Source organism: Falco rusticolus, chromosome 3, assembly GCF_015220075.1.
Source record: "Falco rusticolus isolate bFalRus1 chromosome 3, bFalRus1.pri, whole genome shotgun sequence".
NCBI classification, from domain to species: domain Eukaryota; kingdom Metazoa; phylum Chordata; class Aves; order Falconiformes; family Falconidae; genus Falco; species Falco rusticolus.
In genome coordinates, this window is record NC_051189.1 from 103,173,768 (window position 1) to 103,188,086 (window position 14,319).

General features: G+C 41.7%; 2 protein-coding genes across 4 annotated transcripts in view; both read right to left on the reverse strand.

Annotated features, from left to right (window-relative positions):
* The window catches only part of LOC119144799 (medium-chain specific acyl-CoA dehydrogenase, mitochondrial), a 46,035-nt gene extending 35,462 nt beyond the window's left edge, over nucleotides 1–10,573 (reverse strand). The window contains exon 1 of one of the 3 annotated variants that reach the window (XM_037380607.1): nucleotides 10,492–10,573. In XM_037380607.1, coding sequence (XP_037236504.1) covers nucleotides 10,492–10,515 — 24 coding nt within the window. In that variant the 5' untranslated portion in view covers nucleotides 10,516–10,573. The remainder of the gene's footprint in view (nucleotides 1–10,491) is intronic. The other 2 variants (XM_037380606.1, XM_037380608.1) reach the window with 2 other exon arrangements.
* On the reverse strand, nucleotides 60–10,590 carry LOC119144800 (medium-chain specific acyl-CoA dehydrogenase, mitochondrial-like). Its single transcript, XM_037380609.1, has 12 exons — nucleotides 10,492–10,590; nucleotides 9,662–9,758; nucleotides 8,735–8,832; nucleotides 8,556–8,625; nucleotides 6,472–6,572; nucleotides 6,305–6,385; nucleotides 5,373–5,503; nucleotides 4,236–4,344; nucleotides 3,959–4,099; nucleotides 3,787–3,882; nucleotides 2,879–3,127; nucleotides 60–1,388 (listed from the first exon to the last, which is right to left on the reverse strand). Exons 1-12 carry the CDS (start codon nucleotides 10,513–10,515, stop codon nucleotides 1,317–1,319), a joined length of 1,269 nt encoding a protein of 422 aa, XP_037236506.1. The 5' UTR covers nucleotides 10,516–10,590; the 3' UTR covers nucleotides 60–1,316.
* Between the last annotated feature and the right edge of the window lie 3,729 nt (nucleotides 10,591–14,319).

Genomic DNA, 14,319 nt, shown 5'->3' on the forward strand with positions numbered 1-14,319 from the left:
TACCCGAAATACAATTTGAATGGTTTGACAAGCAAAGTGAATAAAAGCAACTGCACCTCTCTGCTTATAAGTACATTTTTATTAGAGTGCAGCAACGGCTGTCAGAAGTAACATCTTGATCATCTAATTTTACAGTGAAAAAACATGGTGTTGTGAGGTTCTCATTTCTTGCCCTTTACTCTATTTGGCCATTTGGGGTTTAGAACATCCAAGTTTAGAACAGCATTGTTATACCTGAAAATAAGGCCATTTCCTACAGGTTCTTTTGCACAGGATCAGTTCAAATGAAAACATGTTTAAAACTGAATGCTCATCCTTCTTTTTTTCCCCACGGTGATAAAAAAATGCGTACCTGTATTTCTCAAGAGCTGTACTTACCACTCATCCATAAACAAGTCTTGCTTAAGGCACAAGAAAACAAGTAACTTCCTCTCAGGCACAGAGATAAACCGCACTGAATGACAGTTTCTGCCTTTGCTGCAGATTCAGGTGAATCAGATGATTAAGTCACTGAAAAGAAGCCCGATGAAAACAAAAGCTGCTGTTTGTTCATGCTGGCTCATAAGTGTCTGTAAAATTCAGAGGATCTGCAAGTAGTAATTGCAGCCACTGTTTGAGAAAAACACCAATCTGTCTTGTAATTGACAAGAATGTATGGTACTGAAAGAAGCCAGTATGTATTCACTGTCTTTTTTTTAAGATGAAAGTCTCTGAAGGCCACAGAACTAAAGCGTTAGCATATTTATTTTAGGAAGTGGTGACCCAGAGACCATGTGCTGCAGCAGCATGATGTTCCTGAGGAAGCAGAATCGCTTTTTACAGTTTCCCTGAGATTTATTACTATGATAGCCACCCAAACCCCAGTGATAAAAGACTGGGAGCGAATCTGTATCATTATAAACAATACGGAAATACCCCGAAAATGATGTTCCTCGTTACATGCTGAATGCCTTCACAGACCCAAAAAAAGAAAAAAATAATCATTTTGTTCACTTTTTTGATCACATAAATTTTACAGGGCAGGTTTTTACCTCTCCTCCTGCCAAAAGCCAAAGGTTTGACTGAAAGAGAGTGGGGGAAGAGGACAACCGATCACTTTGGAATTCAGAAATGTTTAGAAAACACCAGGTTTGTTAGAAGAAATGAAGCGAGGGAATGGGCAGGGAGTACAGAAGCAGTGCTTAATCACGTACACAAAAAGATTTCAGGAAAAGGGGTTTATGCACGCCTTTAATTGTATCGAGAAATGCACTAGAATCCTCTTTCGTGAGAGCACAGAACACTACAGTAGAGGCAGATGTGCTTGGTAGGTTTCTTTAAGCTTTGTATTTGGCAACGTGTTCACGAGCTATGATCATCCTTTGAATCTGAGCAGTCCCTTCATAAATCTGAAAAGAAGAATTGCAAGATAGATCATTTTTGTAAAATATTTTCACAGATCTTTCTACACTTGTCAACCTTCATAGCACAAATCCACAGTGGATTAGGACGTGCAGAAAGAGAGAGAAAACTGAAGAAAATTTGAGCGTGCTTTGATTAACTACAGTGGGCTAAATGCAATAAACCACATACAAGATCTTGAGAGAGAGTCTTGTGTTCCCAGATGCTCTCCTCAAAACTCTGTAAGGTTCTCACAAACTTAACAGACATAGCGGATGAAGGATGGGGAAAATGGATTCTCTGGGGAAGCAAATACATCGTCTCGGTTTTGAAAGTGAGGGTGGAGGCAGGGAGGTGACCTGGGCTGCAAGTGTTGTATTTTCTTTGACTAGCCTTTCAAGGCCACAGCAAATATTCACATTCATCCATTTATTACCACTGCTCCTTCTTCACTAGTACTCCCTTCAACACATTATTTTTTTACCTTTTTTTTTAAGCAGGCGTTCTTGCGTTTTCCTCTAGAAACATTCTGTGTCTCACCCCTGATCTATTTGGCTTGCTGGCAGCCAAGTCAGAGCTACACGACCAAAGACGTATGTAGGTGTAACGCAGAAAGGCAGCCACGGACTCCAACGGTACAGTGCAATGTGATTCAAGGGCAACACAGTTCAGTGGTTTAAAGCGTTTCAGCTCCCAGTTCTGCTAAAGCTTGCTGTGGCAAATTGCTCCAATAAAGATTACTGAGTTTGCTAAACATCAGTCAGTCTTGCTGGATAAAGAACTGCAGCATCATATATGCTAAGAGGACACTTACGACATGGAATATTTTCTTGGTAATAATACCGCAGAAAAAGAACGGGGGATTATGGGTGACTATGGACTAAACACGACTAAATATGAGCATGTTTTGTTCTTTGGAGAAGGCAAAAATAATAAAAAAGGAAGGGTTAATCACTCCTGACTGCGCCACACTTCTGTTAATACAGCATATGCAAGATCATGAATCCATGATACTCAGTGATGGTAATATCTCAGCTGAAGTAATCTGCCCAGTTTATACCAAAGTCTCAGGCAGACAGACAGTTTAGAGCACCGCAAGAAGCGATGAAGAGAACAGCATTATACGTAAGGCATCTCCACTTGACAGAATACCAAAGCGAGCATGGCTATTTTGATCACTTCTTTTCTACAGTGCTTTTTTTCTAAGAGTTCAAAAGCTTTAAAATGAAGAGTCCGTGCATTTCAGAGTTACCACATGAGAAAAAAACCGAACCACTACAGTCGTCTTATGTAGGTTAAGTTGTTGATCTAACCCAAAGAGTTTTGTATGTAAGAATCTGCCTCATTTGAATGCCCTTTCTTTGAATGGAAGGATTATTGCTCTCACCCTCAATTTTTTTTTCCCATATGTTCACATCATGATTTCAATCAGTAGCCATTAGTTTCTTTTCTATAAAATGTATGCATTCCTCTGAAGATCACTCCCTCTTTTACTCACCTGGTAGATCTTAGCATCTCTCATTAGTTTTTCTACAGGATATTCAGTATTAAATCCATTTCCTCCAAAAATCTGCACTGCATCTGTAGCTACTTGGTTTGCAACGTCACCCGCGAACGCTTTTGCGATGGAAGCATAGTAGGTATTCCTGCGACCGGCATCGACTTCCCACGCAGCCCTTTGGTAAGCCATCCTAGCCAGTTCCACTTTCATTGCCATTTCAGCAAGCATGAAAGACACCGCTTGGTGCTGTAAATGATGAAATAAACCCAGTTAACTTTGCCGGCTTAAAATTCTATGACATCCAAGAATACAGTCTTCATACTTCTGAATCTGCAAATTCAACACGCTCAGGAAGCTTTGAGTTCTACAGAATCTGGATCAGGCTCTCAACTCTATGCTGAGTTAGACAGGTTGTTAATTCTAAATCCACTTAAGTCACAGGGATGAAGTGTTGAAGTTGTGCTTTACTTTTCGTGAGATCTCTATGTCGCTTGTTGTTTATTCACAAGCAGTGTGACTGGCCATGTTTTCCATTCATATTAATACCATGAGTCTTGTTTCACATACCTCACAGAGGTGTTTTTCCTTCCCTGAAAATCCCTGTGCATGAGACTTGAAGAATTTAAGTGTGTCCTGACAGTACAGGAGTTTCAGGATTTTGGGTGGAGTTTTCTTTGCGATTTTACTATTTTCATCAAGAAGTTATGGAAGAATCCCAGGAGTTCCTGCATAGCTAGATTTACTCAGACAGTGCGGACCTATATACTTGAAAACCCAAGAAATGGCAGGCATAGAACAACTCACACGTCCTAAATATCGAGGAAGAACACCGAAAATTCACCAGTGGGACATCTAGTATCAAAACACAGCTTTTTGATGTATTTGTTTTTATACATTTAACTTACTTCAACAATTGGTTTCCCAAAGGTTTTTCTCTCCAAAGCATATTTAGTAGCTTCATCGAGTGCTCTTTTTGCTAACCCAACAGCACCAGCTGCTACCTGAATTAAATATAGCACAGAATGAAAATCAGAAATTCCTACTGTACTTTGCAAGTAACTTATTTCTGATACTTACGGGTGGCCTGGTCTTATCAAAAGCTCCCATTGCGATTTTAAAGCCAGCTCCCTCGGCTATTAATACATTTTCTTTTGGAACTCTTACGTCTTCAAAGACAATACCCCTTGTATCAGAGCAGCGCTGACCCATATTCATTTCCTGAAAAGCAAAGTTTACAGAGGTCCAGCTACACTGGATTCTTGCAATGTACGGCACCTTCTTGTTCTTTACTTTTTTTGCATTACTGGTTTAGAAGTGAATTCTTGGCTTGTCAAATAAGAGATGCACTCTTCACCTTTCTTCCAATTTGGATTCCAGGGCTATTTGCTTCCACGATGAATCCAGTAAAGGCTTTGCTTGCGGGGACTTTTGGATCTGGATTGGTACGAGCTAGCAAAAAATACCTAGTGTAAAACAAATACGAGGGAGTCAGCTCATCCTCACAATTAACAATCAGATACTTTTTTAGCTCACACGTTAAATGTTGGGTTTGGTTTTGTGTGTGTTGGTATTAGGAAATAAACCACTGAATAAGTTAGCAACCCCTTATTCTTGGCCCTTCCAAAAAAGTAAAACCCTGAGAGGGAGCAAGAGAGAAAAAGTGTCAATGCATCTCTTGCTGCAAAAGTCAAGATTTAATTCAGTTCCTTCAGATCAACATGCAAAGGTTCTCCACATTTTCCGTGTGTTGTAAGTCTTAATATTACAATCAGCTTCACAAATAACACAAAAGAAACCAATTGCCAGCACGCAGATAAAGATGTTTGCTTGGGAAATACAGTATTGCATGCAAAATGTTCTATTATCCTCTTGGTTTTACTATCTTGGTTTTACTCTTCGAAGTTGTAAATAGTTTTTTTTCTGTTAGCAATTAAAGAGTTGTGTATCACGTTTACGGTGTTCAGTAACATCAAGCGATAGCTGATAGTTTCTCTTTGATCATTCTATCTTGAACAAGGAAGTAATGAGAAAAGAAAACCTTACAGCTTTCCCTCTGGATTTAGAAGGAATTTAGTGTTGGGGATGAGCATGATCTTACATGAGACATGATGCAAGAGGTGCATCTTGTAAAGCACCTCCATAGACACCAGAGCACCACCTGCACTCTTTGACACTTGGAAAGCGTCTTCCCTTAAGAAAATAAAATGTAAGAGCACAAGCCTGGAGCTTTTCTGTCTTCGCTAACAGCTAGGGCTGTTTCTAGTCCAATGAGAAGCAACTGATGTCGGCCACCGCACCCACAAAGCCAGGTCCCCTGTAACACGAGCTTCTGGAGTACTGTGGCAGTTAAGTGTTGTTGCCCTTCCCTGAGGAGTGTGATAGCAGCCACAACTGAGAGCCCATTCCCTGGGGGCTCGCACACAGGACACACGCCTCCCCCAAGACAGAACAGAACAACAGAAAACGTAATGCCAGTGGCAAGTCAACGCACCAGTTTGCTTTCCCACCGTTTGTGATCCACATCTTCTGGCCATTAATAACGTACTCATCTCCTTTCTTCTCAGCCTTGGTTTTTATACCAGCCACATCAGAGCCTGCTCCAGGCTCTGTTACACAGTAAGCCTAAAAGAAAAGAAAACGCAGAATCCTGAAGAATAAAGTTCTACTTTTAAGCAACCAGAAATTACTGCAAATTATGTGCACCAAACTGATCTGTAAACATTTTAAGTGAACCGCGTGGAAAACCCCAGAACGCATCCAAAAGGCCCAACAAGGGTCTGCACAAGAATCCAAACAAGTAGGGGTCGATTTTCCTCATAAATCCATAATAATTCTTACAATTGTCTTTTAATTTTAATGGTAAACAGGCACATTCTGTAACTTTTCGTAAGTCATCACTTCCTTATGCTTCACAACTCCGATATGGAAGCCAAAGACCTTTCAAATCTGAAAATAAGAGCACAGAGTAACACTTTATGGTTGCTGTGCTCTTCATTTTATGAGGCTCCCTTGTTCAGATTTTAACACACTGCACATGAATCTTTATTACCTTAACAGAGAGCGCCTGTATAATGTTTAAGATCCATAAATGCAGATCAACGCCCATCTGAGTGGAGTCTGCACTCATACAAACCTTGCATTTTTCTTAGACTCCCACACCTTCTCTTGAAAGGGAAATAAAAGGCACTGCTTTTCGGTAAGTGACTCAGCATGGTTTTCCAGGTACTACCTTCTGTTTGCTTATTGAATGCACTTAATTCAATATTCCTTGACTTTCAGAAAAAGCCACTGTTTATTTACAAACCAAAACAGGCTACACTGTGAGTAGATATCAGTGTTTAAAAAAAAAAAAAAAAAAACCCAACCAAAACCGTAATTAATACAATTTGGGAACAGTCTGCAATGCACCTAAGTTATACTTACACACATCATTGGTTCCTCTGTCATTCTTCCCAAGTATTTTTTCTGTTGCTGCTCATTTCCTGCAATGATTACTGGCATTTGCTGAAAGAAAATATTTAGACCATTAATCCATCTTTCTAAAGGGCACAGACTCTAGTCTAAAGGCGGTAAGAAATGACAGAACTGACCCCTAGGGAGTTCGCCTCGATGGCTGTTTGAACCCCGGTACAGCCGTAAGCCAACTCTTCCGTAATAAGGCACGCTTCAAAACTGCCAAGGCCAAGACCACCTACAGTTGAAACATTTCATGGACTAAAATGAGCTAAAAAATTGCAACATATTAGTGATTTACAAAACCTACTTATCAAAATCATATGCCCTCACATACTTCTGACTGCGTGTTGCGTACAATTAGACATTCCCATGCCAGCTTTTTAAATAAAGTTTTGTCAGATTAGTGACAGATGATTTAAAAATTACATTTTGCAGTTCCCGGGTGATGGTGTGCTTGGTGTCGGACAGATTGCACAAAATGTACCAGTGGGACCTCTTGGCTACTTCGCATCTGAGAATTTCCCTAAGAGTTCTTAGGAAGCAGAGAAAGGGCCACAAGGGCTGCTGAGCTTCCACAGCACTAAGGAAGAAAAGAAACGCGTCCATACCAGTTAGCAAAACAACCCAGTAACCTGCTTCTGGCAGAAGCCAACACTTTGTGAAGTGCGTAACAACACGGTAACAATGCAGCAACGCTTCCCTGAAATATTTTCACAGCCTTTGTGTGACTTCCCCAGCCAAAACTATCTTTGTTATGCTAGCCCTTGACAGATGTTTCTTCTGTGAATTCTCCCAGTCTCTTTCTGAACCTGTTTACAGTTTTAGCATTGATACCGTCCAGGGGCAATGAGTTTCACAAATGAACTACACACTGAGTGTAGAACCATCTCCTTTCATTTCTTCTGAACCCGCCGTCTGCCGACTCCATCTGATGCCTTCTCATTGTACTGAAGGGGACAATGAGATGTCATCCCTTTTCACACTCTCCACGACACTGGCATGATAGGCATTTCTCATGCAGAAGCTGTTCCGTGTATTTCATCATCTTTGTCATCCTTCTAGGAACCTCCCTCATTTCCACAACAACCGTCTGAGGTGGAAGGATCCGACTGCATAATGAACGAGAGGCAAGAGCAATTTGGGGGCAAGCAGCAGCATAGTTATGGCTTCTGCTTTTCTCTTTGTTCCCTTCTTGATTTCTGACCTTCAGTTGATGGTTTTGACCACTTCCGGTCATTATGCTGACATCTTCACAGAACTCAGTATTATAACCCCCGTATCTCTTTGTTTCACAGGTAATAACTAGTTCAGAAGACACCATTTTTTCTGTGAGGTTTGGATTGCTTCTTCCCTTTCTTGTGTGCATCACTTTTCCTATTTTGGACTTCATCTGCCATTTAACAGTCGCTCAGTTTCACCACCTCCTCCTAGAGCTCTTCACACCAGCCTCGTCTTTTCTGTAGCAGGTAAGTCAGCATTATCAATAAACTCTATGACCTCAGTATTGATCTCCTTTTCCAGACCTTGTAAAGCAGTGGTGTCCAATTTGTCACTTCCAAGTTTTAATTTAATAACCAAGTGATTCTACATTGCAGTAGTCCAGCTGTTTCAGCCTTGAGTGTCTGTGGCTGAATAAACATGATCCTCACAACTGCTCCTTTGATCTCTTTAAATCAATTTTTGATACAAGATATACCCTCTAATAAGTCTTAAAAAAAAACCCAGGGCCTGCTATGGACATTTCCCCAACTTTGTTTTCAGGTAACATATACACGTGAAAAAAAAAATCTAAAATTTAACATTTTTTCCATCGTTACTCATATACCTAAGCACTGATCCTCTGCACCTCCTCTGAACTGGAAATTCATCCTTCTGGCTTATTGTCTTAAATTGCTCCAGCCTGTATCACAGAGTAGGTCAAAATACGACAGTCTAGTTTCTCTGCCTCATCAGATGACACAGCACACCAGGGGAACATTAGGCAGTTGTAATCATGGGAGGAAATCTGGTTATAAATTACTAAATCACAGCCTAATTTGTTGGGTGATTACATCCACCCCTAGTGGCACTTGTATGTGTCAACCTGTGTACTGATTCAATTTAGATTATTGAAGTATGCGACTGTTCATTTTATACAGAATCCATCATTACACACATAAATACCCTCTAAGGCCTTTTCTTTGGTTTATTTTACAGATTAAAAAGAAGATTTACTTACCACAGCTTTCTGGTATGTGTGAATTTATAAGACCAAGTTCCCAAGCCCGTTTTATGAGTGGAAAAGGATACTGAAACAGACAGGGAAAATCACTGTCTGATTCATCATAGTTAACGTTTTACATTTTACACAGGTTAAGGTCAAAATCTCTCTTTTCCCCTGCCATATGGTAGATTTACCTCTCCAGTTTTGTCATATTGTGCAGCAACAGGAATGATCTCCTCCACAGCAAATTTACGAGCAGTAGCTTGAAACTCTTTCTGTTCATCAGTAAGTTCTATTACCAAAAAAAAAAAAAAAAAGTTAAAAAGAAGTCACCGATTTTGCCAGTTGTCAGACTATGAGAAGAGAGAAAACAAGTCTCAGTTCCTTCCAGGACAATCCAAAGCACCAGGACTTACCTTCCTGGGCCTCTCCAGAAACCAAAGCAACTCAACATCCTCCTTCTCTCTAGAGAAAAAGCTCCACTGATCTCTAATTGATGCCTACGGTGCGCTTACTTACTTATGACAAAATTCTTCCAAAAATATTGAAAACCAAGTAGGAAGTGCCATGTAACATACAAGGTATTACCAAAAGAAATGAAGAGCATGCTATGCTAACTAAACGAAGGAGATGGAGGCAGATGAATGTTGCTTATCTGATGAATCTGGCTGCTCAGTTTCAAGCATTGACCTGCTGACCCACTAAATTTGCCTTTACGTATCTAATACACCGGGGATTAATTTCTTTATAATATTTCTTTATAACTAAGTTCAGTTAAGACTACATAGAGTTATTTTGACATTTTAAAAGCCAATGTGAGGTAGTTATTCAAAGCTAAGGCAACTCTGGCAGTCAAGCAAGCTCAAGGCAGACCTCAGTTAAAAAAAGAAAATCTCATAAATATCACGTCAATACCTGGGCCTTCCCGAGTTAGAGAAGAAAGTAATTTGGGGTTTCAAATAATTATTAAAAAAAAAAAAAAATAGAAATTTATTCAGGATGAACACCTTAATTGTAAATTCATACTGAACTGCAATACAGTTGTTTGCCGTTTGTTTTTTCCCCCTAACGCTGCAATTTGTCTTTAACTGTTCTCTTTCTTTCATAACTGCAATACTTACCAAAGCTAAAGCCAGATGCAGGTTTGCTTATGTGTACGTTTTGAGCAGGTTTACTGGAATGTGATCTCCATCCATGCCCTGCAATGGTTTGGAGCATCTGCTAAAGAGAAAAAGAATATGAGCTGCAAGACCTCTTTGCTGCACAAGTCCCATAAAGCTACTAGCCTGACCGCAGCACAACCGCACCATGAAGCACGAAGAACACAGGCAATAATGGCTGTCAACACAGTGAAAAAAAAAGTATTTTCAGAGAATACTGAAAAAATCTATACAGTTAAAAGGTGAAGAAATGCAGGAAGACCACTGCTAGGCATAGAAGTGCTGAATATTGAACTGCTGAGTGAGAGTGTATTCATAGTTCAGGATGGTATTTCTTCAATGGGCCATGTATTACTCATTGGAGCTTTGCGTCCCTGACCAAATGCCCTTCACCTTCCCCCCAGTTCAGGGGTGGCTCTGGGGACAGGGAGAGCATGGAAAGTCCACTGCCTCAGCTGTGAGCCCTTCGCCCTTCCCAACCGGTTATCGACAGCTCCACATCTCCTTGCATGAGGAATATTTTTAATTCCTAACAGGAAGGTTAGTCCTTCAGAAAGCAACTTTTAAACCCGGTATTAGCAAACACCACTTGCAGCGCAGACAGGGAAGGCAGCAGCCAGGCGGGGAGGGCACACACTGTGCCTGGGGGCTGCCTCCAGGCCTGGGAGGCCGTCTCCAGGCCTGGGAGGTGGCGGGGAGCCCCGGGGGACGCTGCCCGCACGGCCAGCTCCCTCCAGCCGGTTACCACCCCCCAGGACTCCCGGCCCTTCCCCCCCTCCCCGGCCGCTCACCCGGCTCGCTCTGAACGCCAACATCTTGGCCGAGGCACCTGGCGACCGGCGGAACCCACTGGCCAGTGGCCACCCAGGCGGGTCGGGTCAAGGCGAGCGGCGGGGGGCGGTGCCGGGCGCGCGAGCCATTGCGGCCTTGGGGGCGGTCCTGCTCCTGCCGTGACTGCGTAGCTGCGCCCGGCCGGCGCCTGCCCTCCCTGCGGGCACCTACCGCGCTGCAGCCGCTGCCGGCGTCTCACCCCCCGCAGGCGATCGTCAACGCGGTTCTGGGCGGCGGGGGGGGGAGGCGGGTTCCCTCAGGTTCTCCTCAGGTTTTCCTCAGGTTTCCCCTCAGGTTTTTTTTTCCCCTCAGCGTTTTTCCCCCTTCTGCACACAAAACACAATTTTTATTTCTTTGCACAGCATGTGCCCGGAGTTGGGCTTACTCAAGCAACGTTTGGGCTTGTTGCCAAAAAAAAAAAAAAATCTGGCTTAGCTAGGCTTTTAAAGCCCCTTTTTAACTACATTTTTTTTAAAAAAATATTTTTTTAATGAGCTTTAAAGCTATTCTGCTTTTGAGGTGCCACGGTGGTGTGTACGGGGTGTAAAATGCCCCCTGGTTCTGGCTGTACACGAAAGCAAAAGCATCAATATTTAATTACTTGTAGGGCTGCAAAATGAAACACTTTTTTTTTTTTTAAACACACCTTTCTATAATTTTATTTTATTTTATTTTACTTCTCAGTGGGTCACAGCAGAGCTATTTCAGGTTGTTTTTTTTAAAATAACACTTCCAAGAGAAATAGCTACTTTGGTATCTCCATGAACTAACTTTTTTGGCATGAAATTTGTAAGAGAATTGCCAAAAATACGAAGCCCTTTTCTGAAATCCTTTTCGGGTAGCGTTTTATTTTGCCTCACAGCTCCAAGCAAGGTGCCAGGTATTTTTAGCACCGTTATTGCCTCACTTATGTTTGCTTCTCGATTGCTTGGTTTGTTGCTGGCACCTATGAGTACTGATTTTGTGCATTAACGCAGCAAAGACGCTTCAGCAAGAAGCTACTAGCCACGTAAGAGTTATTTTTTGGCACAAGGGTCAGCAGATTAAAAAGTTGATGGTAGCTCACACAGGCTTTTGTACTGAGGTGACTCAAGGCATTTAGTGACTGTAGTGACTGCTGATTTTTCTCTCCGTTGTCGGTGGATTTGTCTTCCCTGTACTTCAAGGGCAGTTGACTAAAGGGTAATTTCTAACTTCGTGGTGTTCAGCTATTTCATGGAAGATTTTCATGTGTTCTTCCTCTTTTAAATCCAGTCTCAAGCACACGGGGTGGTGTGACGTTGGGGCTTTTAAATATCAGCTCTCAGGCCTGTGTTCTGACACTTGATATAGGGTCCTGCTCCAAAGGATGCGTTTCTGATTATAGTGTGGGAGCTTTATTCCTGAGCAGCCCACTTTCTGTTCCTGTGTTATTCAGCTCTTATTTGTACGGTTTCTGCATACTTTGTATACCTCAGCTGATTTATCAGTGCAACAGCCCCCTGATACAGAGAAATATATTCGTCCCATTTTACTGCTAAAGGTTTTAATGGTGTTTTTTTGAGGAGCAGGGGTTTTACGCTGAGTGTGCTAACTAGGATCACACAGAGCACAATTCTGGAGGCAGGTAGGTGGGGTCAGTATCCGTATGGAAAGGTGATGGCACAAGTAATGCACACTCTCCTGAGTAACAAACAGCTGCAGCTGAGCCAGGTGCCTGGATGCATGTGAGGATGCCATACACTAAGGATATTTACTAGCTACAGGAAGAGATTTAGGTATAGAATTGCGAAGTTATTTCTGAGTGCCTTCAAAATTAGGATCCATAACCCTTTGGTAAGTTACAAGCTCCTATAATTTGCAACCAAGGAATGCCCAGGTGCAGAGGGCAAGAAGGTCCAGCTGCAGAAGGGTTAAACTGGCGGGAAGCAGGGATGCCAAAGGGGTGACGTTTCCCCAGGGGATGAGATTAGAAGCAGGCTGGTTTTGCAGCTATTCTGGGATGCAGGGATGCTCACAGGGTGGTTGCTGGTTCCAGTGCATATAAGGAGTCAGCTCCTCCCCCATTAGTGCAGATTCCTGTTAATCTCACTTAATGGCAGTAATTACTGCCACTTAATGGCAATAGGGCTCTGCCCTGTGGCGTTGCTCATTATTTTATTTTTTAATATATCTGTCTGAACACATGTCTTCAATTTACCTCAAGGGGTACGATAAAAAATCCCCAACATTTCTAAGTATTCGGGAAAAGAGTGATATGAACAATAGCAAGGTTATCTGTCAAAGCCTGAGTGTCTTGAACCTTGAGATTCGAAGAAGTTGTTTACCTAACAAGTGGCAACAGACAGAAGTTTGTTAGGTGCTTCCAGCACTTTTAGCTTTTCTTATGGAAGAAAGAATCTTCTCTCTTTTTATATTCTCGAACTCTTTTGTAATAACTCTAATATTCCTTACTATTCCTCTGTCCACTTTTACTATGTTATAAATTATGAACTGTCATATATATATAAATGATAAACAGTCCATTGCATTGTTAGACTAGAATCCTCTCTTTTACCCTAAGCACCAGAGTACCTGATGCTTGTTGCTAAAAAGTATAAATAGCAAGTAAACACAATAAGAATATTACATCAGAAAATATATTTTACTCCTTAAAGTTAGCAATTCTAATCTAGGCTGAAGTGTACATTTTTTTTGAGTAGCAGAGTAGTCGTTATAAATGTTTTACAGTTGGGGTGTGTGTGTATTATTAGGAACAAACAGTATTCTAGCATTTGCCAATTAATAATTTGCATTATTATAGAAATAGAAAGCAGATTGAATTTTCTGCAGGGATTAATGTAGTAGTGCAAGTTACTGAAGCTACTGCCATAAAAGAACATTTTAAAATTAAACTAAAATATTTTCAGGTGTATTTTTAGCTTGTTTGATTCCTGGGTATCACAAACATTACTCCATTTCAAATTTGCAATCTTATTTTAATTATATAGCCATACTTGCTCAAATACTTGGAGGCTTTTATTGTGACTAGTGTATGTAAGCACTCAATTTTTAATGTTGTGAAAAGGTACTGAGTTATATTTCTATGGTTAACTAACATGAGATGTAAAGACAAGGAAGGGGCAGACATACAGAGCTTGAGAACAAATAAAAACCAGTTGCATCTGGTGATTGTTTTGGCTCGTTGGGCTTTCTGAAGGCAAAGCAGGTCAGTGCAAGGCGCAGAAGATAGCTTCTGCATCGTGCCTTAGCTGAAAGTATTTTTTAAAGTGCGGTGGTATTTGCTTTAGGGTTTCTCAGGACTAGCTGCTCTAAGGAGCTGACTTGGACAACTGTGGCTTTAACTTGTCTGAAAGATGAACAGGTTAATAATTAAAAAGAATGCAATGCAGTACAGGCTATCTGTGTGTAAAGGTAAGGTCCCGGGCACTTTAGCACTAATTCCCGTCATCTTCTTGAAATATGCAGATCAGGGTGCAGGCCAGAGGGGGAGGGTTGGGGATGCAGGAGGGGGTCAGTGGGACTGTGCAAAGTGGTGCAGAGTGGACGGAGGAAGGGAGCTGGGGAAGGGGTGGCAAGCAAAGGAGGGAGAGAGATGGAGGGGTGCACAAGGGACCAGCCACAGGTAAGGAAGGGCAGTCAGCACCCTCCTTGGACAAGCCCTGCCCCTGATCACTGCAGCGTGTCCTGTCTTCTATCTTCTTATTACATCTTTTTTTACCCATCTCAAGGCCTTTTCTTAACTCTCTCACTGCATAATCTCACTTTCCGTCCTATGTGCATGTGTGCTGCAAGGACTGGGTGCCAGC